At 39.5% G+C, this 24,533-nt stretch overlaps 1 protein-coding gene across 3 annotated transcripts in view; it reads left to right on the top strand.

Annotated features, from left to right (window-relative positions):
* The window catches only part of mdga1 (MAM domain containing glycosylphosphatidylinositol anchor 1), a 186,264-nt gene that overhangs the window by 26,994 nt on the left and 134,737 nt on the right, over positions 1–24,533 (top strand). For all 3 annotated transcript variants that reach the window (XM_079340221.1, XM_079340222.1, XM_079340223.1), the window contains exon 3: positions 23,308–23,447. In XM_079340221.1, coding sequence (XP_079196347.1) covers positions 23,308–23,447 — 140 coding nt within the window. The remainder of the gene's footprint in view (positions 1–23,307; positions 23,448–24,533) is intronic.

Consider the following 24,533-nt stretch of genomic DNA (forward strand, 5'->3'; position numbering starts at 1 on the left):
CGGTCTTACTTCATTCAGCATGTGCAGCGTGAGAGTAAATCTTTTCCCTCAGCTTACACACAGCCTTCTCTAATGTCGGGAACAGCGCAAACACCTATTATTTACTGTATGATTTATTTATGAATTAACTCTTTTAACTTTTTGCTTACATCCATTTCCCAGGGAGAGGAGTTTGGCGGGGCTGATTAATTGAGGGTTGCCTTGTTCTGCAGAAGCACCTTCCTGGGTTTATACACACACAGGCCCCTCAAAGACATTTGCATAGACTCTTACTCATGCGTGTATGCGTGCACAAGGCTATATTACCTGAGGGAAGCACACAGACAAACACTATGTGAACACAATAACAGACTGACTGGAAACACAATGTCACGATGCTTCAACCTTTTTCCAGAGAGCAGAGTTCCATGGCACGCATCTGCATGTTTGAATTTTTAATATTTAACTGAACAGTTAAGATGCAACTCAGTCCACTATATAGTCTACATTTTTGTTTGTGAGTCTATAAATGTTTGAAAGTATATTGTGTTTTTAGCAACAAAAATATACAACTTAATTTAAAAAGGTGTGTATCTTTCCCTTTGAAGACGATTCAATCCGATTCTCTTGAGCTACATTCCGATTTATTCTGATTAATCCTGTCGTTTTTAATTGCTTTTTTTTTTGCAAAGTGTACCAACGGGCAGACAACTGGAAAGTGTATCTTCCTGTGATCACATCACTTCACTTTAGATTATGTAAAATTACTGCAGCGATTTTGGTTACGTTATCGTTTTTCTCTTTGTGAGCTAACTTGCGCTAATAACTGCAAGCCTCCTAGGCTCACATTACTCTCTCGCTGGTTACTGGGAGTCAATAGGTCAAAGTTTCACAAGGTTAAAGATACTTAGCACAAGAACTATAAAATTGGGAAAACCAATGTGTTCGTAGTTAGTATTTACTGCTTCAAGGCCTCTGTGGACTGATTCAGATCTTTAACATTGAAATCAATTACTGATTCGGTTTCTGTAAACCCCTCTATAAATGTATCGTTGTCGTATCTGGGAAGCTGTTGCGCTCACCTTGTCAAATGTTAAATATAACAATAAAGGAGCCATTATGAACTTTTTAATGGGTGTCAGTTATTGATCTTTGTATCAACTTTTAAACCATCAACCATTCAATTGTTAAATGTGAGAGCCTATAAAAAGCGTAGTGTTGGGACGTCAAAGTACATCTTCACAGCTGACAACCACAGCTTGTTTGTCCCAGCGGATTAAACCTCATTGATGTAGGCCAGGTGGAGCCAGGGGAATTACACCTATTGTTCATTTATCATTGGGCTGTATGTGTTGAGTCGGTATGGTTCAGTTTGAAAGAATGGCCACAATTTTTTTTTTCCTGTGATATCCTCAATGTGTCCATGGATCTCATACACTTACTGATAGAAAGTCGCTCTCCAACGATGGAGCTTTACTGCAGCAAATGAGGAAGATGTTTCCCTCTTTCGAGGATTAAGTGTTAATTTCTTTGTGTAATTTCATTTGGGAGTTTTTGTACCCTTATAGTTAAAAAATGCATAAAGGTGGCATATTTATCTTGGCCCGACTGATATTGGTATGCAGAGGAGAAAAATCTGATAATGATAAATCAGCCGATCTCGTTCATGGATCTATGTTTTGATCCAAGAATGTTATCAAACTCTTGTGGAAAAGATTTATATTTAAAGAAGACACCATGGTCACCGAACTGTAAAGTAAGATGTACGTGCATCTTCTCTAGTCATTCTGGAGAGTGATAATGCTTGTTGTAATCCTTAAAGCACACTCTGCTGGTGATAGAGAATGTCTTATGTAATACAACAAAACTCAAATGAAAGGCTTCTTGACTGGTGAATAAATCTAAGAATATCGCCTCATATCTGCAATAAAGTTAGCCGGTACTTATAGCCACTCACGCTAATATTGGCCGGGCGATAAATCAGTCGAGTTCTAATATTACAGTAAGTTCCTGGTTCTATGGTGTTTAATAGAGTTTAAAAACGGAACCCCAACCCCCAACTACCCTCTGTGAGAGATCTTACCTCCAAAATCAAAAGAAACAAACGTGTCTTTGTCCCTTTAGATCAATATACATGTGTGTCTTCCTTGTCAGGAAGACAGGCATTCTATTGATCTGTTTTACAAACGGTAAGAAATCAGTGTTGCAAACCACAGTTTTTTGTCTTGATGTTACATTGCTATGGGTAAGATTTGGTTAGATTCAGACACAAAACAGAACTTCATGGAGGGCCAGAAGTGTGCTTTGTTGCAGCAATGCTGTAGTTCTTGGGAGAACAGAATAGGAATAGTTTAGCTAGTGATTGTATATACTGTGTTTATTCTATATGTTCCTATAGAAGACAGCAGTGCAGCTGCCCTAGATGAATAAAGATTATGAAAAACACATGTCAGTTGTGTAACATAAAGCAGGTCTCTTGACCTGCTGGGAGTTTCACTTTGCCTTGGGCGGTTTTATAAGGTCGAACATTCAACTAAGATAGAACTTTGTTTTAAAATGTATGAAATGTCTTCAACGGGTGCTCCTCAGGCCAATTTGACATTATAAATACAAACATTTGGATAAAAAAAGAGACAATTATTAATAGTGCCTAATTTAATAAAACAGTAATATAATAAAATAATTAAAAAAAACCCATCCAATACAAAACGTTTAAAGGCAAACATGAAGGGCCCCACCTTAAACCTTATATACATTTACATCCATCTACTAAACACACAGTGGTTCCTCAATGGACTCCATTCTATAGTGCATAAGTAAATAAACCCAAAGGAGTGGACACACACCAACAGACAGAGACACTCTAACTCTTTGTGCAGGTGACTCAACTTTCCTCCTTGAGCTTCCCTTTGGAATTTCATTACCTGTACTCGCTGCTTATCGATCCTGTTATATACACTAGGCCAAGAAGCTGCTAAATTATTCACTCTGGTTAAATAGGGCTGTTCCATTATTCAGAAGCGTGGCACAGTGTAATTAATATTGTAGAGATATGTGACAGGCTGGGTGGCATTTCACTCAGTGACAGCACATAGCCCGCTCCACACTCTCACTTTTCTCCTCGTGTCTTTTCTTGTAAGCTTCGTCTTTCTCACTTTTTTTTTGTTTCCCTTTTGAAGCCTTTCCCTCATTTTTTTCTGTACCTCTTGTTCATTCTTTCATTTTTTTTCTCCTGCTCCCTTTTTGTTTTTTATTCACTCTATTTCTCTCCAACTTATTTTTCTCTTAAAGTCTTTTCCCCCCCTCTTTTTATCTTTATCTCAATCTCTGCACTTCCTCTTCTCTCCCTGGCTTCTAATGAAAAGTTGGTTGTGAGATTCAAACAGTACCAGGGGATTTTCTGCTCGAGTTTTTATGTGGATGAATGTGTGTTTCAGTGTATGGGTGCGCACATTTCAGATTGTCTTCTTTTTATTGATACTTATATTTTTTTCAGCTCATTCCTCCATGTCTTATATTGTGATTCTGCTGTGAAGATGTTACAGAATACTCAATTTGACACAATATTTAGAACACATCAAGCTGTATTAAATGAGCAAAGCAGAATAAGCTTTGTTGCTACTGTATCTCATACCAACAATTGTGTCATTGAGCAAGATCTCTCCATTGGAACAATCTTTATATGTAAGGCCATGACAACAAATCCCTATCCTACCTCTACCCTCATCTAATCATTACTATCACAGAAAAGCACTGTATTATTAGTGCAATGAAATACTGGCTGCAGCATCCTTTTTCAGGCAGTGGCTGCGTTTACATGGACACAGGAAATAAAATCCTGATATGAATAAAAATACTGCATGTAAACATGTCAATCAGGACAGACTAATTCGATCAGATGTTCAGATCAGGATCCATGTACAGGCTCGATCTGATCGTGTCTGCCTGACTGGGGTAAAAAGTGTGCGTGTCTGCTCCTGTAAAGTGACATGTTTCCATAGACCTCTCCATCAGAACCCGATGTTTATGTCTATGATCAGAGTGCAGAACTTCATCAATGGCTGCCGTGTCATTTGAAAGTTTAGTCTCTATTCTTGATCGGTGAACTCGTTCGTTTACATCGGTGTTCTGCCCTCAGGTCTCCAGGTAAACTGTTCCAGAGACGGGAACCGTTGTAATAAAAAGTTGCCTCACTGTAGGTTTTAATTTGGACATGTGGAACAACTAAAAGACCACTTCCAGAAAGATCTGAGGGCTCCAGTAGGCCCATAAGTTAAAAGCAAATGGGATAAATAAGTGGGAGCAAGACCATTAAGAGCTTTAAAAAACAATAAAATAATTTTAAAATCAATCAATTCTAAAACCCACGGGTAGCCAGTGCATACATATATATATATATATATATATATATATATATATATGTATATATATATATATATATTTAATATAAATGTAATGTAACAACTAAACACATATTTTAACTGTACATTGATCTAAACATCGGAACAATTCTTTTAATGATAATTGTCCACAAAGTGTGCAGCTTTTGTCACTTCTGTAGAGACTGAAATGACATGGTGTCATTTAAATAACATGGATATCATAAGGCTGTGCAGGAAAGATATACTTTAATGACTTCTGTTGTGATCTGGTGCTTAATAGAATTAACTCCTAATATAATGGTAGGGGAAACACAACATCTTTCTGTGCAACTTTGCTAAATTACAAGCTGTTGGTGTAACCATGACAGCAAGGATAGTCTCATGACTGCTGACTTGGTTCAACTGCAGCTTACTTATACTTTGAATTTACAAGCTGTATGGTAGAAATATCTTCTATGAGCTAAACTATCAGGCTCCTTAACAAAGTTGCCAACAGAAAACGTCACTTGCACCTTGACTTATTCACTTTTTTTCTCATAACCATCTGCAAACGTTTTTTTTTTTTTTTACTATATACATTTGTTGTGTGTAGGTTCAATCAAAGTGAATGGTGCAACTTTCTGTTTCACTGTCATCAGTAATGGCACAATTCCTTTCTGCTGTTGTGTAAAGATTGATTAAAAAACGGTTGTCTTTTTATACTAAATGGATTGAGGTATTTGAAAGATTTATTTACGATGCCATTTTGACTTTGCAATGCTGGTGTTCATTATTAATGAGACTGAACATTGGCAACATTAGGTTGTTAGCTATGTGGAGTATTATTGCATGTGTGTTGTCAAATGCACACACATTGTCACTCAAAGCTAACTATTTTCTGTCAGGATTCTTCCTTGGCCTAGTCCTCCTCTTCATGCAGCCAATTAGGAGCGATCTCCTTTGATTTTCATCAATGCTCCTCCTCCACTCTTGTCAAAGTTCTTTGACAAAACAGCAGAAAAAAACTTCAAAAGGCTGTTTGTCTTGTTTCCCCCCTCCACTTCTCTCTGTCTGAGGCCCAGAGTGAAACTACAGTGGTGCAAAGATGGCAACACAAAGAGCTCAAAGGGCCCGATGCTTGTGTCTCTGTGTGCAAAATTATGCAGATTTAATATTATTTGTGTTTAATATGTCATGTTTCAGTATTTAAATATGTGTGACTGACTTCTAGTACATTTTCACACTATTTGTTTCTCTGATTTGTTCCACTACAGTCTGAAACATGTTCTCTTTAATGTGTCGAAGTGTATCATACAGCAATTGTTTTCAACAAAGTACAGTATTACTTCATTACCCCATGACCAATCTTAAAGATCCATTACCGTTCTGTTTAAATATCTGTTTGGCACTCTGCATGTGATTTTTCCTCCTGAGAAACATTCTCTGTCCCCCACCTCAGTTTCAGGAGTTGTTTAATATATCGTACAGTACGATGATTGCCTTCAGGATGTTGGAAAGTTAAAGTCGCAACAATTCTTATGTATTCCCTGTTCAGTGTTGCTCACTGATGCTACCAAATTCCCTTCCTTTTCCCTCGTGTAAGTAAATAACAGACTGAAGTGTGGCTGAAGTTGCCAGAGCCACTGAGTGACTAACTATTTGCAGTTAAAATAAGACTTACCTGAAGCAGATGAACGAGTGCTTTTCTAGTGGATTTTATGAACCCTGCATTTATTTTGTAGACATCTGTTGCTAATTTGACTGTAACCAGTGCAGCGCTCAGAATTTGTGATTTTGAGTGTTGGAGGTTGAGAGGTACAGTAGTCTTTGAAGCAGGCTGCCTGGGATCCAATCCCAACTGTGGCTACTTTCCCGCATTTTATTCCCCACTTTTGCTCTCCAATTTCCTGCTCTATCTACTGTCCTGCCCTCTAAAAAAATGCATAAAAAGACCAAAAATAAATCTTAAAAAAAAAAAAAAAAAAAAAAAGGCATTGCAACAAACAGGCTTTTAAAAGGCTGGTGTGAATAACTGCAACCATCAGAAAAAGCTGAAAAAAAGATGGAGGGAGTTCTTTATCTCATGGTTTAAACCAGGGTTTCTTAACCTTTTTGACCTTGGGTCCCAACATTTTCAGGGCAAGGTAGTCTGGGGCCCAATCGAGTGAATGGTTCTGATTTAACTTTTGCGGTCATTTTTATTTAATAGCTATTTGTGTCACTATGTTGTAATAATGAATCCTGTTCATTTGTATGTTTTTTAATCAATATATAACCTATACATGGGCTAATTATGCATAAAACCTTGCACAAGTTAAGATCATTTAATTAATTTTGCTCATATAAAACCATGTTTAAGTGCATGTTTGTCAAATAAGTAACACAATATAAACTTAGCAACAAAAGCAATAAAATTAGGTGCTCAATGAAGTTAGGTAGATTTGTTGAAATTAAAATGAGCATTCTGTTTTGTGTAGCGCTGCCCCCCCGTTGCTGTCATTATTTTTTCGTTTTAAGAACCCCTCCATTACGTTTCCATTCAGATTCAGGCCCCGTTTACACGGAGACGCTGTGACAGCAAGACGAAACATTTGGACATGCGCAGTAGTCGACAACAAACAACAATGGCGGCGGCTATGTGCTTCAGCAGCTATTGGCGTTGTTTCGTCTTTTAAAACAGAACCTTGATATGATACATCGTGTGTCGCCGCCGAAAGAGCAACGAATACTTGCGGCAAATAGTTCAACCTTTACCCAAGCACAGGGCGACCATATGCAGCATTTAGATAAGACCTGGGAGAACTAGCCGCTAAACAGGATGTTGGGTTATACTGCTGAGTGTCGCGCGTGTCGCGTTGTAAAGTTCCACTACTTCTAACTGATGATACTGCCTCTGGTGGTCGGAGAGTATACTGCAGGCCAACGATCACGGCCCTTACGGCCCACAGATGCAAACATATTATCCCCTTGCGGCCCTGCAGGTGGCGCTCGCGGCCCTTCGAAGGGCCGCGGCCCTATGGTTAAGAAACCCTGGTTTAAACTAATGAAAATCTTTATCATACAAAGAGAGGTCCTTTAATGATTTCGGGTGTTATGAAAGACAGGTTTAAACTTTAGGCTATTTCCGACCTGAGAACGTCTATACTTTATCTGTTAAAGTTTGCATCATTCTCTCGCTTGACATTTTAACATTTGTACATTTCTCCTTGCAGACCCTCTCTCTGTCTTTGTTATCACTCCCTCTTTGTTTCTCTCTTCGTCCATCTGTTATCGTCTTGCAATCCGCCCTCCTCAGGGGTTTTCAGTCCAACTGTTCACTGCTAGTTAATATTTAATCTACTGTTAAATAACACAGTGTTGATGAGTTTCTGTCTGTATTGCCAACACATTTAGTCCCTCAGTGTGTTTGTCTTTAGTGGCTTACGTAGCAAATCAGGAAAATTCTGTCTCTTCTCCTGTGAAAAAAGCCTCAGCAAAAAAAACATGTCAGCCGTCTTTACCAACCATCGAGACCCCTCAAGCACAGTTTCGTTACTCTGGCTGGGCTCTTGAACCATAGTTAAAAAAGAAAACATGCTGCAATATACTTTATGGGGTTTCACTTCTTTACTTATTGAACGTAATGGATAAACTGTTCTCCAGGTTAGATAAAGAGAAGAGAAGAAAACAAAGTTGAAGACCCTCAAATATGTGATTGCTTGGAGTTTCCACATGTTTTTAGTGTCCTCGGAGAGAGAATAACAAAACATGTTGTCACGAAGAGCAAGACTGTCAGCATCAATTAATATGCACATATGTCCATTTTATTGTGTTTCCACTTACTGCGTGTATTTCTTGTTAGCGAAGACCAGATTTGATGCATCCTCAGTCTAAAATAATCCTTTGGGATCTTTATCCACCCTCTGTTCTTCTTGATGTGCGAGATTGCAGTTTGGCTGATTTATATTACATCAAATTTGTCACAGGGGACTGAGGCATTTTCATATATAAAGAGATCTTCTCAACCGGCAGCAGACTGACAGGAAAACCCTCAAAGACTGTGAAATTTTCAGGATAGGTTTTTCTTTCTTATTGTATTCATCTTATTCTCTGTGTTGCACAACCTTTACTCAGTCTGAGGTAATTTTATCTTGTATCTCTGGCTACACTTTTCCCCGGGCTGACTGAGTCAGAAACTTTTGAAAAAGTCTGACTTAATGGATCTTTTTATTAAACCAATTTAATGGAGCCCATAAAAAGAGCAATAAGAGGAAGCTGAAAAACTAAGGGCAACACACAAGTTTACGTAATTTATTGAAATGATTGGCCTTAAATGAAAAAAAAAAAAAAGAAAAAGTTTTTTAAAAGTGAGTGAAAGCCAATAATTGAGTTCCACTGAGCCTCCATGTTATGATGGTAGGAAAAAGATCATGAAACTAACTAAGTCAGGAAACAAACCTCATAACTCTGCTATCAATTACATTGTTTGTCTTTTCCTGTCTGCATTGATTTGGAACATTTGTTTAGATTTAAATGACTGTAAGATAATTGCCAGTGTGATTTTACGTTAGTTGCCTTTTTTAATAAGCATGATAGTGACATGATAAAGACAGGCTCCAAAAGATTCTCATAAAGAGAATAGATCTAATAAAGTCTGTCTTTGGTGAAATAAAAAAAAAAATAAAAAAAACAAGGTTCACCTGTGCAGCCCTGCAGGGGTTAGGATACATGTATATGAGAATTAGAACAGCGTGGTATTTTTTTACAGATATACATTCACACTTTGGGAGGCCTTCTATCAGGTCATAGAGGAAGGTGAGGACTTCAATCCAACACTGGTCAAACTCTCATATATTGTCCTTGTGTACTTGTGACAACCCGTTTCCCAAACTTCAGGTGGATCTGTGGGTGTGAATCTTTGTTGTAAATACATTTGCCTACATGTGTCAGCACTTTAATTGCTGGATAATCCGTCAAGTGTATGCATTGCCCCTCACCCAATGCATGCTGGGATATAATCTAAACAGGATCATCACTTTGCATTGTGAAAATAGTTTACCTTTCTGCCATCAAAGGCAGCACTTGAAGTGAAAAAAGGTTCCTACTCCTTCTTTTTTTTTTGCATTGACCCATCTTTGGCTCTGAAGCTGTAGAGGCACATGAAGGTTATCTTCGGCCAGATGTCCCTGTCAGGTTTTAGCCCAGCTCGCTGCTCCAATTTCATCTAAGGGCTCATCCAGGGCAGGCCTATAGCTCATAATCCATCACAGCTGATGGCATGGGTCACACACACACACACACACAGACACACACACACACACACCTACACACACACACACACACACACACACACACACACACACACACCATATCAGCACAGCAAAAGTGTTTCTAATGTGTGCACCTGTGTGTTACCTCTTCTGAAGTAAAACAAATTAAAGCTCTCTCTTCCACATTGCAGTTTTCATCTAAATGTTCCTTTCCCTTCACAAACACTGGACATTGTTGTGAATCGAATACAAGAAGAAATGGGTTAACTTTATTTAAGACGTGTGCTTTTGTTTTGTTTTTTATAAAGAACTTGGAGAAACTTCAGTAACAACCATACTCAAAAAGTGTGAAATTAATTTATTTTCAAATGACAGGTTTACCAGTTCACTAAACAGTTAACATGTCATGTGTTTTTCCCCCTCCCTCCCTCCTCCTGCGTACCCATCCTCAACTACAATGATTATTATGGCTTGTTTTTCAAATGCACCAGATGTTAGCCTCCTCGACACCTAAACCGTCTTTTTTCCTTGAAATAATGAAATGGTAGAAGACTGGCAGGGAGGGAAAAGAGTGTTACTTCATCATGTCTCGAAATGAAGATACTCTTCTTAAAAGAAAAGTTATTTTAACCATCTATAAAAACTCTTGAAAGATTAAAACTTAACAGACACATTTTGGTCAGCAACATACATGAGCCAGTAAGTGTTTTCTGACCTTAAGATTTAGTCAAGTCATAACATTAGACACACACACACACACACACACACACACACACACCTTTAACATTGTCAGCTCAAGATGGGACTGTTAGACCCCTTTTACTACTTACTGTTGATGAAAATGTCACAGAGGCATAGGAGTGGGGCGAAGTCATTCTGCAGTAACAGAGGTGAAACAGCATCACTAAACTTTGGAGACAGCATGACAGAAGAGCGCTGTGTGTGTGTGTGTGTGTGTGTGTGTGTGTGTGTGTGTGTGTGTGTGTGTGTGTGTGTGTGTGTGTGTGTGTGTGTCTATGTCATGCAATGCCTCTTGTGCCTTTGTGGTGCAGTGGTGGTATTTTAGGCTACTGTGGATTGTAATGTAAGAGTACAAATGGGTGACAGTGGAGCTCTGTCATGGCACTGGTTAATATAGAAAGGTTTTTTATATATATATATATTTTTGCACTTTTTGTGCCATAATTGGAGAGATGGGACAGTGGATAGAGATGGAAATCGGGGAGAGAGAGTGGGGACTGACATGCAGGGAAAGGAGCGCCAGGCCGGACCTGAACCCGAGCCATCTGCATTTGAGGACTACAACCCCCAGGGGTATTTAGAACAGGTATATGCTCTAAATACCTGCCTTTAAGCAAATCCTTAATCAGCTGAAATCAGCGTGCATGAAACAGTTTGAGTTATTCGTTCATGAAGTATCACTTATCAAGACATGACACCTAAAATCCCAAGTCTGTCTGTTTGCACAGCTTGCATGGCGTTCTGTTGTCTCTCTTTCTCGAACTCTCACGAGTGGTGTCACTATGGAGTGTCTTTCTACCTGGTCTTCTTTCTTTAAATGACTTCTACATTTTGCGTCTAACTGTAAAGGCATTTACTTTTTTTGCTTCTGTCTGCAAATAAGACTTCCTCTGTCTGCTTCAGCACTTCTGCGTCTTCGTCCGCCTGTCTCTCTCTTTCCATTTTCCAATCTCAGTCACTTTATTGGCATGATCATTAAATTGTGCAGAATAATACCTTGCCTATTTTCCATATCTTGTCTCCACTGTACCACCCCCCCCCCCCCTCACACACACACACACACACACACACCTGCTCTTTCTGTGCCTTCAGCTCCAGCTCTGACCTTTAAGCGTTTCTACTCGCTCTCCTCTTTTATCGACATCCTTTCTTAGTGTCTCCTTCCTTCCTACCACTTCACCTGGACTCAACGCTATGCATTGTCGGCTACTCTGCTGCAGTTTCCTTGGAGATGCACACACGCAGACACACACAGTCACAAACACACAAACGCTTAAGAATTCTTTCTGTTGTTCATTTGCCCAGCCGGTGTGTGTAAAGTGTGCATTTTGTGATCTAGTGTGCTTGTGCGTTAATGTGTGTGCACGTGTCTGTATTCAACAAGAAAGCCAGTTGGAGCATTACGGTTAAAAAGGAAAAAGTCCTCATCACACTGCCTTGTTCTCAGCACTACTCTACTTTTACAGAGCTCCTCTTCTTTCACTCCTCCCTGTCATCTGAGTGTTTTGTTTTCTGCCTTGTGGCTTTCTTTTATCTCTCCTCTCCAACACCGTATAATCACAGAAATAGGGAGCATAGATACTTTTTCCTTGTCTCTCCTCATCATGCACATCCTGCTCTGGAAGGCTTCATAGACTAGAATAACCATATGTTACACCTAAGGTGGTTTGTGTTGCCATACGGTGTGTACGCACAAAAAGAAACCGCACACACACAAACACACAATGAAAGAAGTAAAGCTTTTGCTGCAATTTCTCAGCCTCACCAGCTGTTACTGTCCTCTGTGGGTTTCTCTCCGTCTCTCTTTTTGTTTACTGTCTTAACAGATGCTTGTGTTTCTCTGAGAGACCCAGAGGTTGGTGAGAAAGATGATGTGGAAGTGTGAGGTGAGAATCTCAAACATCACTTACGCTGTCAAGCTTTACACAAGAAGGTGGGAATTGTCAATCTACAACTCCAAGTCATACTTCTTATCCTGTTCTTCAATATCAATTCTTTCTCTATGATATTGGCCTCAACGGAAATGTACACAAGACTGTAACAGGACAGTGGAGAAGATAGATAACCTGTGACAGCAGTCAAGGGATGAGGTCAAAGGTCACATACAGTAGCAGGAGTTCATATTTTGAAGAGATTTCAGTGATAATAATGTGTGAAAAATGCTCAGGAGCTGTGGTGTAAGGCAAGAAGCTTGTAATACAGGTTTATTTATTTTTTGTCTTTCTTAGACCCTCTATCACACAGTCCACACAGAAACACAGAAGGGTTATTGTCACTTTCCTAACTTTTTACTGAATTACTTAAAAGATGCTTAAAATGTGATAATGTGTTTATCGAGTCAGCAACATGACTAAAACGTGTGTGTGTGTGTGTGTGTGTGTGTGTGTGTGTGTGTGTGTGTGTGTGTGTGTGTGTGTGTGAACATGAGAGGGAGGGAACATTTGGCATCTAAGTTATCGATAAAGGTGTGTGTGTGCGCGCGCGCGTGTGTGTGTGTGTGTGTGTGTGTGTGTGCGTGTGCGTGCGTGGATGGGAGGACTTTGTCTGAGCACTTTAAACTCCAATGAAGACATCAATAACTGCTTTTGTTACCCTGACTGCACTCACAGTGTCAGAACGGAGGATCTTGTTACCTTGACTTATGATTGAATAACTCTGACTAATCCACTTGAATAATTTTACTTTAAAATGGGTTTTTTAATCTGATTTCTGGTAATTCCTGTGCTTCAATTTTCCGCTCCCAGTTTTAAGTCAGTTCTGGCAAATTCATGTTCAGTGAGCAAAACACTGTTCTTAAATGGAGAATTGAGAAGAGGCACTGAGATACATGCTTAAATGATGACCTTTAGTTTGGACAAGAAAACAGGCCCATGAACAGGCAACAGTGTAACTCATTCCATCTAAATGACTTGAAGTTCACTCTTGTGTTCTCTTCGGGAGTCAACTAGAATTGATTGGCCACTTACAGTTACTCAACACATTTCTCATAATTGATTGATCACTGAGTTTTGTTTTGTTTAAAAGAAAAACCCTTTCAGTCCTGTAGAGGCTCCACATTGGAGGATCAGCATTTTGTTTTTCGTTTTAAACAAAAACTAAATCATAATGCTGCCAGGTCAACAATGACAATGATAATTTAACTCCATTTGACTCCAAATGTGTTTATTACCGTAAACAAAGTCAAGTTCATATGTTTTGCAGGTATTTATTTTTTGTATTTTGGTATACTGGAACTTAAGGTCTAATTTGACCCACTAATAGTACCAGAAATGTCAGTCATTCACCAACTAGATGGCAATGGATGTGTGGCCAATTTCATGGCAATACAATATGTTACATTCAATTTCTATTATTTTTATTCATTTGTTTTAATTTTTATTTTACATGGACAATGCATATTTAAAAAAACAAAAACAAAAAACAACAACACACATTTCTGTAATTATACCAGAGTTAGCCAAAAGGCTAATTTTTATCTTCCTAGAAAATCAAAACAAATAGAAACATTGCTAAAAGCTACAAACATAAATGACTTGGCAGTAATTAAGCAGACAGATACGTAGACACAAGTGAACTTTTATTTATAAATGTCTAGCTCAGACAGACCAGACGTTTAAGCATCACTGAAGTCAACAGGATAAACCCTTGAGGGCACCATGAATGTCGGTATGAAATGTGAAACAGGTGTTGAGATATTTCCCCCAATAAGGCTATGTTAAACCAAAGAAGTCCAAGATTAACAAAGTCTGCTGGATTCATTCGACTATGACTGTATTTCCAAAGTCATATGGTCACTGAAATGTTACACAATATAGGTGTTTTCTTTTGTTGAACACACTGAACACTCTGTTGAACTTGCCAAAAGTTTCAGAGGATCACCGGAGATTCATCCTCTGGGAAACGATTTCATGGAAACCCATTTGAATATATACATTTCAGCACTATGGATCAAGGGGATCGGCTGACCAACAGATTGAATGTATGATGCCGCCATGATGCTAGCACAGTTAAAATGTCATATCTGAAAAGTACCCAAACTCATTTCTTTAAAACAATTTTTCTTAAAGGAAAACGCTCATTAAAACAGCTTGTTAGCTGGTGTGAAATAAACCATCTACATTTTCTCTTCTCTCCCGTTTCTCTGCCTGTCAGTTCCAACACTATACACAGGACACAACAGGCTTTGTGAATGGTGAATGCCAGTCATACATTTCTTTCCTTTTTATTTTCTCCTCTTCAGCCCATCCCCCTCCCGCTCCTTGCTCTTCTCTCGTCTCGCCCTCTGTCCGTCTCTGCCAAAGATCTAAGCGTTTTTCATCTCTTTGTTGGAACTCTCTCTCTCTCTCCTCTCGTTACCTTTTCATACTGGGAAAGCTCAAGTGTGGAAAACACACTCTCATGGAGGGGAGCGAGCCATGTCTGACCGCGCTCAACAAACACCCCCCCATCACTTCCCATCACTTCAGCCCTCACAACAGAAGCAACCCCAAATCTCCCAACCCTGACTTGTTGTCTTTTCTGTTTATCTTTGTGTTTCACCTCTATCTGTCAACTTTTCTCTCAGTTACTGTCATTTTTACACAAATACATGTTTTTGTGGCACTGGCCTTTTATAACCTCTGTACGTTTTTGAATGTTAACTCAGGGATTTTATTCTTACACTGTATATTGCTTAATTTATTATTATTATTTTTTTACCTTTTGCTATATTTTAACCAAAATGGCAAAGGAGCTTTTTTTTTCATCGTGATTTCCTCAAGGAAGTATGCTTGACATAGAAAATAAAAATATCTCACATGAGTTTACCAGCTTGGTTTGGTCTTGGTTTTCATCTTTCCCCGTTCTCCTCAAGGATTGCATGCTCTGCGCCTGCCAATAATCTATAGTGAACAATATTTCAAAGAGAAGTTTCCCTGTCCCTGGATATGAAGCCTGCAGTACTGCAAAGACTGCTGCTTTCGTTCCCTCTGTTTTTTCCCATCACAGTTTTTTTTTGTTTCTCCAAACCTTGCCCTTCCAATCTCCCCTCTGCTCTCCCATGAGCCCCGTTTATTAGCTTCTGCTGTCATCTGACACATTTGTGGATTGAACGATCTCTTTCTCCTCTCACAGTGATAGAGGTGGAAAACACACATTTAGTCGCTGTCGAACACAGGTACATATATTCTGGCTAGGTATCTTAACAGATATCTTCTCGACATCAAACACATAACTTTAATGATCCTGTAGGTTCATGTTGCTAAAGATCCATCTACACATGTTTAAACACACATCAGCCACAAATGAAAGAGAGAATGAACTCTTCTGAATAACCGACTATTTTTTATATACAGTAAACGGATTATTCTGTGTGGTAGATGCTTCCTTTAGCATATTGTCTCCTTCTGTTTGGTCACCACTGGCGGACGGTAACAAAGTCTATTTACTTTTGTACTTAACTACCTTTTAAATGGATGAATATCTCCACTTTACCTAAGTATTATAATTTTGGAGAATGGTATCCATTTGACTCCACTACATTTGAAAGACAAATACCATACTTTTATTTTTTTTATTTTATATACTTTATTAATCATTGAGGTGAAAATTCTGGTTTGCACTCTGCATGTCTCTACTTAGTTATTGTACAGACATGCTTCTCACATACACAGGCTTGAATCACACACATGCACAAGCAGGACCTGTAGACATGCATTAATTGAGAGATGTCAGAGTGCAGCGGCTGCCCCCACTGGAAGTGCCCTCTGAGCTTGTGGGGGTTTGGTGCCTTGCTCAAAGGCACCTCGGCAGTGCTTGAGGTTGTCTTGCACCTCTACAGCTACCAGACCAACTTCCATATTTTAGTCTGCATCTATACTTGCCATGGCAACCCTCCGCTTCCCAACCCAAGTCCCTACTGCCACCTCCAAAATCCATGCCTATGAATGTTTGTCATTTCTCGCTACTTTTGCTCTGAAGTCAGCTTATGGATTTTCTGTTCTTTTCCTAAATCGGATCTGAAAGACATTCAAGTTTATGTTGTTTTGCGAGTTGTTGCCGTACCTGTGTGCCACACACTACTTTGCCAACACTCATGGCTCCCCTCTTATAATTACTGGGAAAAAAGTGTGTAAAACAGTACAATTACTTCATAAATATATATACAGTATTTGGCATGAAGAAATAACTATAGTAAAACCAAAAAAAACTGTTCGGTTTGTTTCGAGATCGTGTGTGTGTTTATTTGATTGTTTAAGACACACGACAGCGGTGTCCAGTTTATTGAAAGGTGACTGAAGGTTAATCATTTCATTTATAACGTCCGTGTATCAGGTAGGTCAAAAGCTAAATCAATGTCCCAGGCCCGATTTGATATCTAGAACTCCAATCGAGTCGAAATGAAAAGAATGGGGTCATGACATAAACCATTTGATCTCGCCTCATCCTGTCTGCAGGAAAAAAGCCTGATAAAAAGCTGCTTTATTGGTGGTGTGGTGTGTGTGATGAGTGTTTGTTTGGGTGATGGACGCTTCCCTTATTTTCAGTTAATCGATAACGTCTGTGGCTTTTCTCCCAGGCACCAACTCTCTACCACTGATCTCTGCTCTCCTTTCCTTTTGTTTTCTTTCTACTTGGGATGGCAGGGAAACGGCCAAAGCCTCGAAATAGTCTTAGTGAATGGAGTGAATTGAGACAGAGCTCATCGGCATGCATGAGCAGTGCGATATAGTAGCTACATGTAGGCGTATCAGTCATGCTCTGTGTCTTCATGTTCGACAGGATTCATGACATTCTCTAAGATTCCTCCAGAAAGAAACAGCATAACTGAGAAGTCACACACATACATGCCTATACACGGACACTTGTATGTTTATAGGCTTTTATTTTAGCGCTGCCACACAAAGACACACACATATTTACTTATTCAGCAACAAGCACACACACACACACACGCACACACACGCTGCTTGGCACTCTGTCAAGCTGTCAGTGCGGTCTGACACCAGCTCTCCCGTCTCATCATTAGTTTTAGTGAGAGATGTCCTGTTCCCTCAACAAAAACAAACATGGCAGGCGGTGACGAATCAATTAATCAGGCCAGGCATTTGCCGATAGTTATGTTTCACTTACAAGTAATGTGCATTGAATGTCTCAGAAAGTTTCCAATAATGCATGGACAACACTTTCAATCAGCATCAGCGGAACACTTTTGATCGATGAATCGTCCGAGTCGGATAGATCGCTGTCAAAACAGCACCTCTCTATGACTGATGATCATCTTCTGCACTAACTGAATTGATGCACCTCTGAGCTGGCCACAACAACATGCCGCTATTAGTGTGAATAACTTGCACTTTTCCCCTTTCTGCCAATTGATTTGGGCCATTGATTGGTCTGTGTCAGAAAAAAGTATGCAATGCAGATCTTGTTGTTAAAAATCATCAGATTTCCTCAAGGTAAAACAGTTCAAATCATTGAAAGCTGTTACATGATACCTGTGTGTCAACGCCTTTCCCCTTTTCTTAGATAAGACGGTCAGTCCCTCCAGTCCACTGCCATTCTGCACCTCGACGTATAATCAAGTGCCCTGTAAATGTCCCACCTCTATTCATCTTCAAATCAGCCAATCAGTGTTCTCGAACATGAGACACTGGCTTTGTCTGAAACCACATATTTGTACTGTCTACTCCATATTCAAACAATATAAACTGCAGTTTTAACCCAACCATTTGTATGCCGTTAGCAGAACTATCAATGGGTCATGTGAAATAGTTTTGAGCAATATTAGCTTGAATTAAGTTAGCGCGACTGTTGGTCTGTAAATAGAATTAAACAACCTACACACTTTATTTACAAATACAGCTTCTAAGTCATTTTAGTATTATTAGGTAGCATCTAAAATGTATTTTATTGAAGTTATTTTATTTGTATGTCACTTGTTGGCTGGCTGGTGAGCTCTGCGATTGGATAGTTTGAGGCTCAGGAACACATTACAGTACTTAGCCTTCTCATTGTGAATTCCTATTTAGTATGAAAGTCTGTGGTTTCAAAGACAGTCATTGGGACACTGTTGGAGGTGAATATTCAGACAGTAAGATTTTCTTTGTGTTGGAAGAAATTGAGCTTTCTTTTGGAGTTCACATACTCACTCTCCCAATTGAGAAGCCCCTCTCGATCCTCCATCTGACCAAGCTGTCAGTCTGAATTCTCTTTCTTCTTTTATTGGCTTGTGATTATTACAATCAAGTACCCCTTGCCATAGATCTCTTTAAATTGCCCTAAAAAATCCCTGATTAAAATAAATCATCTCTCAGGACTCCCAGTTCTTCCTCTCGGTCTATCTGCCTCTCTCCTTGTCACTACTGTTCATCTCTGCTACAACAGTTTTTTTTTTTCCGTGCGTCTCTTTTGAATTCTCTTTTCTTTTAGCTCCTTCTGTGTTTCTGTACTTTTCTTCTGTTTTCTATCTTCCACTCTCCCTCCCCTGCCTCGCTCTCTTCCTCTTTTCTCGCTTCCCTTTATTTCTTCCTCCTCTCTCTCAGTCGATCAGACAGTTGAAGCAGCCAAGCTGCCGGAGGCGAGAGCAGACAGAGGAGCCGCTCTGTCCGACCTCCCTCCCTCTCTAGAGAGGCAAACTAATGTCGACACGCCAATAAGCTGTAAGGAGACAATTATTCACCATTTATATCAGCTCTCTGTCTTTCCGTGTTAGCACGGCCCACCTCTGAAACCCAGCTCTGTTACCTCACGTAACTTCTATCCTTTGGTGGTTACCTATCCATTGATTGACAGATTGAGATATGCACCAGGAAAACTGTAGCCTAGAGGTTACAGTTTGCTTCTTACTGGAGTATCAATGGTGAATACTAAGCTGTGAAATATAATAGAGGGAAACATAAATGAGACATGATCTCTTATCACACATAATTACTTTGAATGTGCCTTTCAGCAAGGCACTTAACCCCCCACACCCTTTGTGTGCTGAGGGGCCAGCAGATAAATACTGTGATTACAGCTCTGTTATTTGTAACTGTGTGAATCGTTATCTCAATTCAATACTATTATCAAAACTAGTCACCATCATTTGGCAGGTAAAAAAAATACACGACATGACAGATAATCTATATTTTAAAGATGACTCATAAGAGAAACCAGTTTCTTGCTTTAACACCTGGATTAATCACGTTTCACTTTATTTGATAAAAAAACCTGAAGCTAAAAGCCAAACACGAAATATGTGAATTTTAAGAGGGCATATCATATTCAGATTAATATAAACTTAACAATAAGATATCAAGATGCATACTCTCCCCTGAACCAAGACAAAGAGAGAGGAGTGGACGTGACAATCCTGAAGCCTGATGTCAATCTGTAGGTAACAACGCTCAGGTACATTACTGAAGTTCATGAACAGGATCTCTCTGTTAATACTGACAACCAGAGGGACAGCTGTCTTACACGAACGATCCTCTGCAGGTAGGAGAGCAGTCATGTGATACCCTGTGCTGTTTTATTAGGAGCAGGCAGAAAATAATGATTTGATGTTGATATCATTCTACCTGCACAGATGCAGTGTATCAAGGTAATCTAGTTTGTTGATTCATCAGGCACATTCACATCTGTGTAACAAATTGGTAAAACATTTTAATGCTATCTGTATGTATCACACAGCTGCCCAGTTGTTTTCCGAAGCAGCCTGCGATGACCAGAAGCCCTCTCTATACAGTTACATGCAATTCTTATTTTCTTCAGCTGTTTTGCTGATATTTATGGAACACTTGAAGTCTGCTTTCAGATGAGCCTGTGTACACGGACATACTGATGGGTCATTCAATGCTCGTAGATTGATTTGAAACAGAGGCACGTGCCTCTGAAATGTACAGTAAAAAGCAAGAGAAGAAAAGAAGCCAACTGAAGTAGCATGACTAGTCTGCTGTTTTGCTGACAGCCGGCACTCATTGAAAGCCCTGCTTCTGAAAATGTGTGGTGGGATACTTAACCAGTCTTTGAAAACATTAAATGTTTGACTGCGTTGTTGATGATCTCATCAGTGCATCAAGAACATTAAGTGCCATATTCAAACAATGCACATGATTCATCCATCATGCACTCAATGCGCACATGCACAAAAAAAGGAGGCGTTTGTGCAGTATTTGATGTGTGTACCATAAACAGTCTTGCTCCTTTGTTCTCTTAAAATAGGCACTTTTAGAAGATAAGAACAAAGCAACGGAAAATTACTGTTTTGGATTGTAATGTCTTCATTGTCCACAAGGGACATTTTGGATGTCAGATACAGAGTGGCGCTGTTTTCAACAGGAGGAGGGTGTTTCTGGCAACATGATGGCGTTCAGGACCGTGTGATCCCTCTCTTATCTCTTTGATGACCAGCAGGCTCTTAATTATAAGCCTGTGGTCCTTTATATGCATATGAATGAATATCTTCTTCCTCTTTAATGATTCCACGAGCAATTAGATTCATATTTATTAACATTAAACACAACCTAAATCAGAGGGATTCCCCCTTCGTACATCACATCTGGCTGTCTGTTTTTGATAAAAGATATGACTACTAGAGTCACTGTTGTGTATTAATTTATAAATTTCACTGAAAATATTCACATTGTTATTTTACTAAAAAAATATATTCACTGGGGTCTCGAACCTGAAAGGTGCTCTTTCACGTGAACATGCCGCCCACTTCCTTCCTGTCTGTTGATAACAGTTGTAGTGCAGAACAAAAATGTGCTCTGCCTGTGAATCAATGCCAATTACATCGTTGTCCTCCCCCGTCCACTCTCTCCTCTCTCTGGGGTTTCACACTCCTCTCTGGCCCTTTTCTCCTCACCCGCTGCTTCCCTTGTTCCGTCTGCGTCCCACCCCTTTCTCCCTCCTGTCTCCACTCATCACAGGCGAGGTGAAGCCATCTGAGGCTACTTGCACGCAAGCCAGACCTCCTCGTGGGCCAGCACCGTGCCCACTCAGAAATCTCCCATCATGCATCTCTCATTCCCATATTATTGCATGTGCCACCACAGCCTGTTGTTTCTTGAGTGCTGTAAACAAGACCTGAAAGGCCAAATGACTGGTGACTTTTGGTTGGAAGTGTTGACAGGTTTATGTGACTTCATTACAAACAAAACTTCACAAATCGTCATCTCTCTAATCTCAAACAAATGCACAGTACAGTATGTAATAATAATAATACTGCATCACTCACTACAGGGTATTATTGAAATACCATGTGTGCCGGAGGCAGCAACTTGTCACCTCAGGTGGTTTTGTATGATCTCATGTGATCGCACAGAGAAGCAGACGTAAACAAAAACAGAGAAAGATTTCTATATAGCATCACTCTCACTGTTGTGATTTCATGCAGTGAGGGAAAAAAAGGTTTATTCTTTGTTAAAAACTGGAGTCCAGATTGTAACTGTGTTTTGTTTTGTTAGCAGTAACATGCTAGATAATGTTAGCCTCTGGAGCTAGAACATTTCTTGGTTTGCCATTATCAGTGTTTACTTCTCTCTGTTTGCTTCTTTCCGTTTGCGTCTCTCTTTCTCTCTATCTCATTTTGGCATTTGTGGTCGTATTTGCAGAGTACCGAAGTGAGAATCCAGATTTAAATGCTTTATATCAAACGTGTTTGAAATGTAAGGCTCTGAACTGTTCTGGAGGTTGAGGATTTGATCTAAAAGCCCCTCACACTCCCAGATAATCTGCTCCAAACATAAGTACTGAACAAGGGCAGAGGCCAGGTTACCTCCCTTGGTTCATGGTTGGACTGACTCTGATAATATAACTCTCCTCTTGTCTATTCCGTCTGAGGTTTTTCCGCCATGTGGGTTTTCCTCAAACACACTGTTGACTTTGGCTTTCCCAACGCTAAAGCTTACCGTTAAACTCTGGTTGTAGTTGGCTTTACAATAACATCATCCTGTTTCTTTGAGGTTCCCAATGTTTGAACGGACAATCCGTCAGCCATTGTCAAACATGTGAGAGCTGCATATACTGTAGATGATTTGAGCTGATGCCATTTCTCTTCTTGGCACTTTCCCTCTCACTGCAGTCATTTATCACCCATTGAATCGCTCTATCTGACATGCTTCCCAACAGATTTCATAGTGTGACGATTTCTAAAAAGATTTCATTAAATCAATTTTTTTCCTGTGCAACATGCAGATAACTTGTTAGATTGTACAGCACACAATAAAAGCACTGTCAGGATCGAAAGGAAATCTGTTTTAATAAAGTGTAAAAGATTGCCAGCGTAGTAACGTTACAGTAGTTTGTCCTAATGATGATGACAGACACGATAACTGAGTCTGTGAGCCCAAATAGTTGAGAGAAAATATGTCATTATTTAGGACAAAATCTGTATTTTATATTTTTTCATTTATTTAAGGATGATTTGTTAAAATACACTCAGTATAAATATTTGCTGAAATTCCTGAAGTTATTAAAAGTTATTATTGATCTTCAGCTGGAGTTGTGCGAAAACAATGACATCATTATCAGTGGCCGGCGAGTGAGCGAGTAGGGTCCAAAGTGTTTTAATTTTAATTTTACTGAATGAGTGCACTATATAGTCCACTACATATAACTCCCTATATACTGAGTAGAAAAGTGTGTGTGATTTCAGACACTGCATCTGTTTTGACCTTCTGATGGAACCCAGTGTTTCAATGTTCCAATAAGTACCTGAATCTACCATCAAACACAGACAAAGTCACCACTTAAGCATTTTTGCAAAAGGCTCTGTTTATGCAGATTGAAGCGGTATTTTTATTTACCTGAGTCATCAATATGAGCGCTTGTGTTACACATACACCCACAGGACAATGACCTTTATTTCTGCTGCAGAAATGTTACTAAATATGTACTTTTTTCCCTCTCCCTCTCTTTGTTGTATGTGTGTGTGTGTGTGTGTGTGTGTGTGCGTGTGTGTGTATGCACTGCTACATGCCTGTCTTTGCGTCTGTGTGTCCATGTGCTTATAGCTCCAGCCAACGCTCAGATCGTGCATTCAGGCGCTGCATGTAACGTCAAGGATGATAACATCAGTGAGAGGATCTACACCATCAAAGAAGGAGACACACTTGTGCTTCAGTGTATTGTTAAAGGACACCCACGACCACAGGTAAGCTCCAGCAACACCTGCTCAGCACACGTGTGTGTGTGTATGTGTCCGAATACTTGTCGACCGACTGTTTTACATACATGTTAAAGCTGATCCGGCCACAGTAGGTGGAGTGACTTTAACTAAGTGAGTAGGTAAATTTAGAGATTCACTGCTCAAGGATACTTGAACAGTAGTGTTACTAGTGGCTGTGTAAGCAGACCAACATGCTGCACACTCTCTAATCACTCTAAAACGTGGAGGCTGATGGATGGATGAATGTTAGGATGGAGCTTTTTCTAGAGAGCTTGCTAAGATTTCCCATCATGATTTTATATTTTTTGAAAATGGTTTTGCTCTGTGAAAAAATCAAAATCAAGTGTTGTATTGCAACTTAATGACATAAAATGTTGCGTATACAGTAGCTGATCGATCTTCCAAATAAGTGCCGGGAATGTCTAAGAACATAACATCTTATTCCCCAGCCAATCAAAGTTGAGTATGACCTCACTCCTCATGTTATTTTGATCTTGTGGATTTTTTCTTCTTCATCAGATTGTTTCAGCTTGCATCTTAAATAATAAAACAACACCACAACGTTCCTGCAGAAGGCATTATGGCTTCCTTCAATCTGTCAAACACTTTGTTTACACAATGACTGAATGTATCATGGACACATTCTGTGTTTGGCATCAGTCAGTTAACCTGAGCTGTAATGATTAACATTAATAATAAAAGTATGTGTGTGCTTTTGTTGGATCTGAGTCACACATTCGTCCCTTTTTCTTTTTTTACCTTCCAGTGGCTCTAAGTTGAAACACATGGCCAGCTTCAGTGTCCTCAGTCGGACAATGATACAAGTTGACTCTTACCTGAGTCCTCTGTGTTGTAAGTGACACATTCAGTAAAACTGGTTCTAACATTGTACACACTGTTTTGATGAATAAATGCAGCAGTGGCTCTGGATTTACAGTAAATGCTTGTGACTTAAAGGTCATGGGTTTAATTCCCAGAAATAGCTTGTGGCTAAATGTTCTGTGCCTGCTGTGAGCCGTGCTTAAAATTTAGTTAGCCTTTTAGCAAGGCGTACTATGCTATGATGCATGA

Source organism: Symphodus melops, assembly GCF_947650265.1.
Source record: "Symphodus melops genome assembly, chromosome: 3".
Lineage (NCBI taxonomy): Eukaryota > Metazoa > Chordata > Actinopteri > Labriformes > Labridae > Symphodus > Symphodus melops.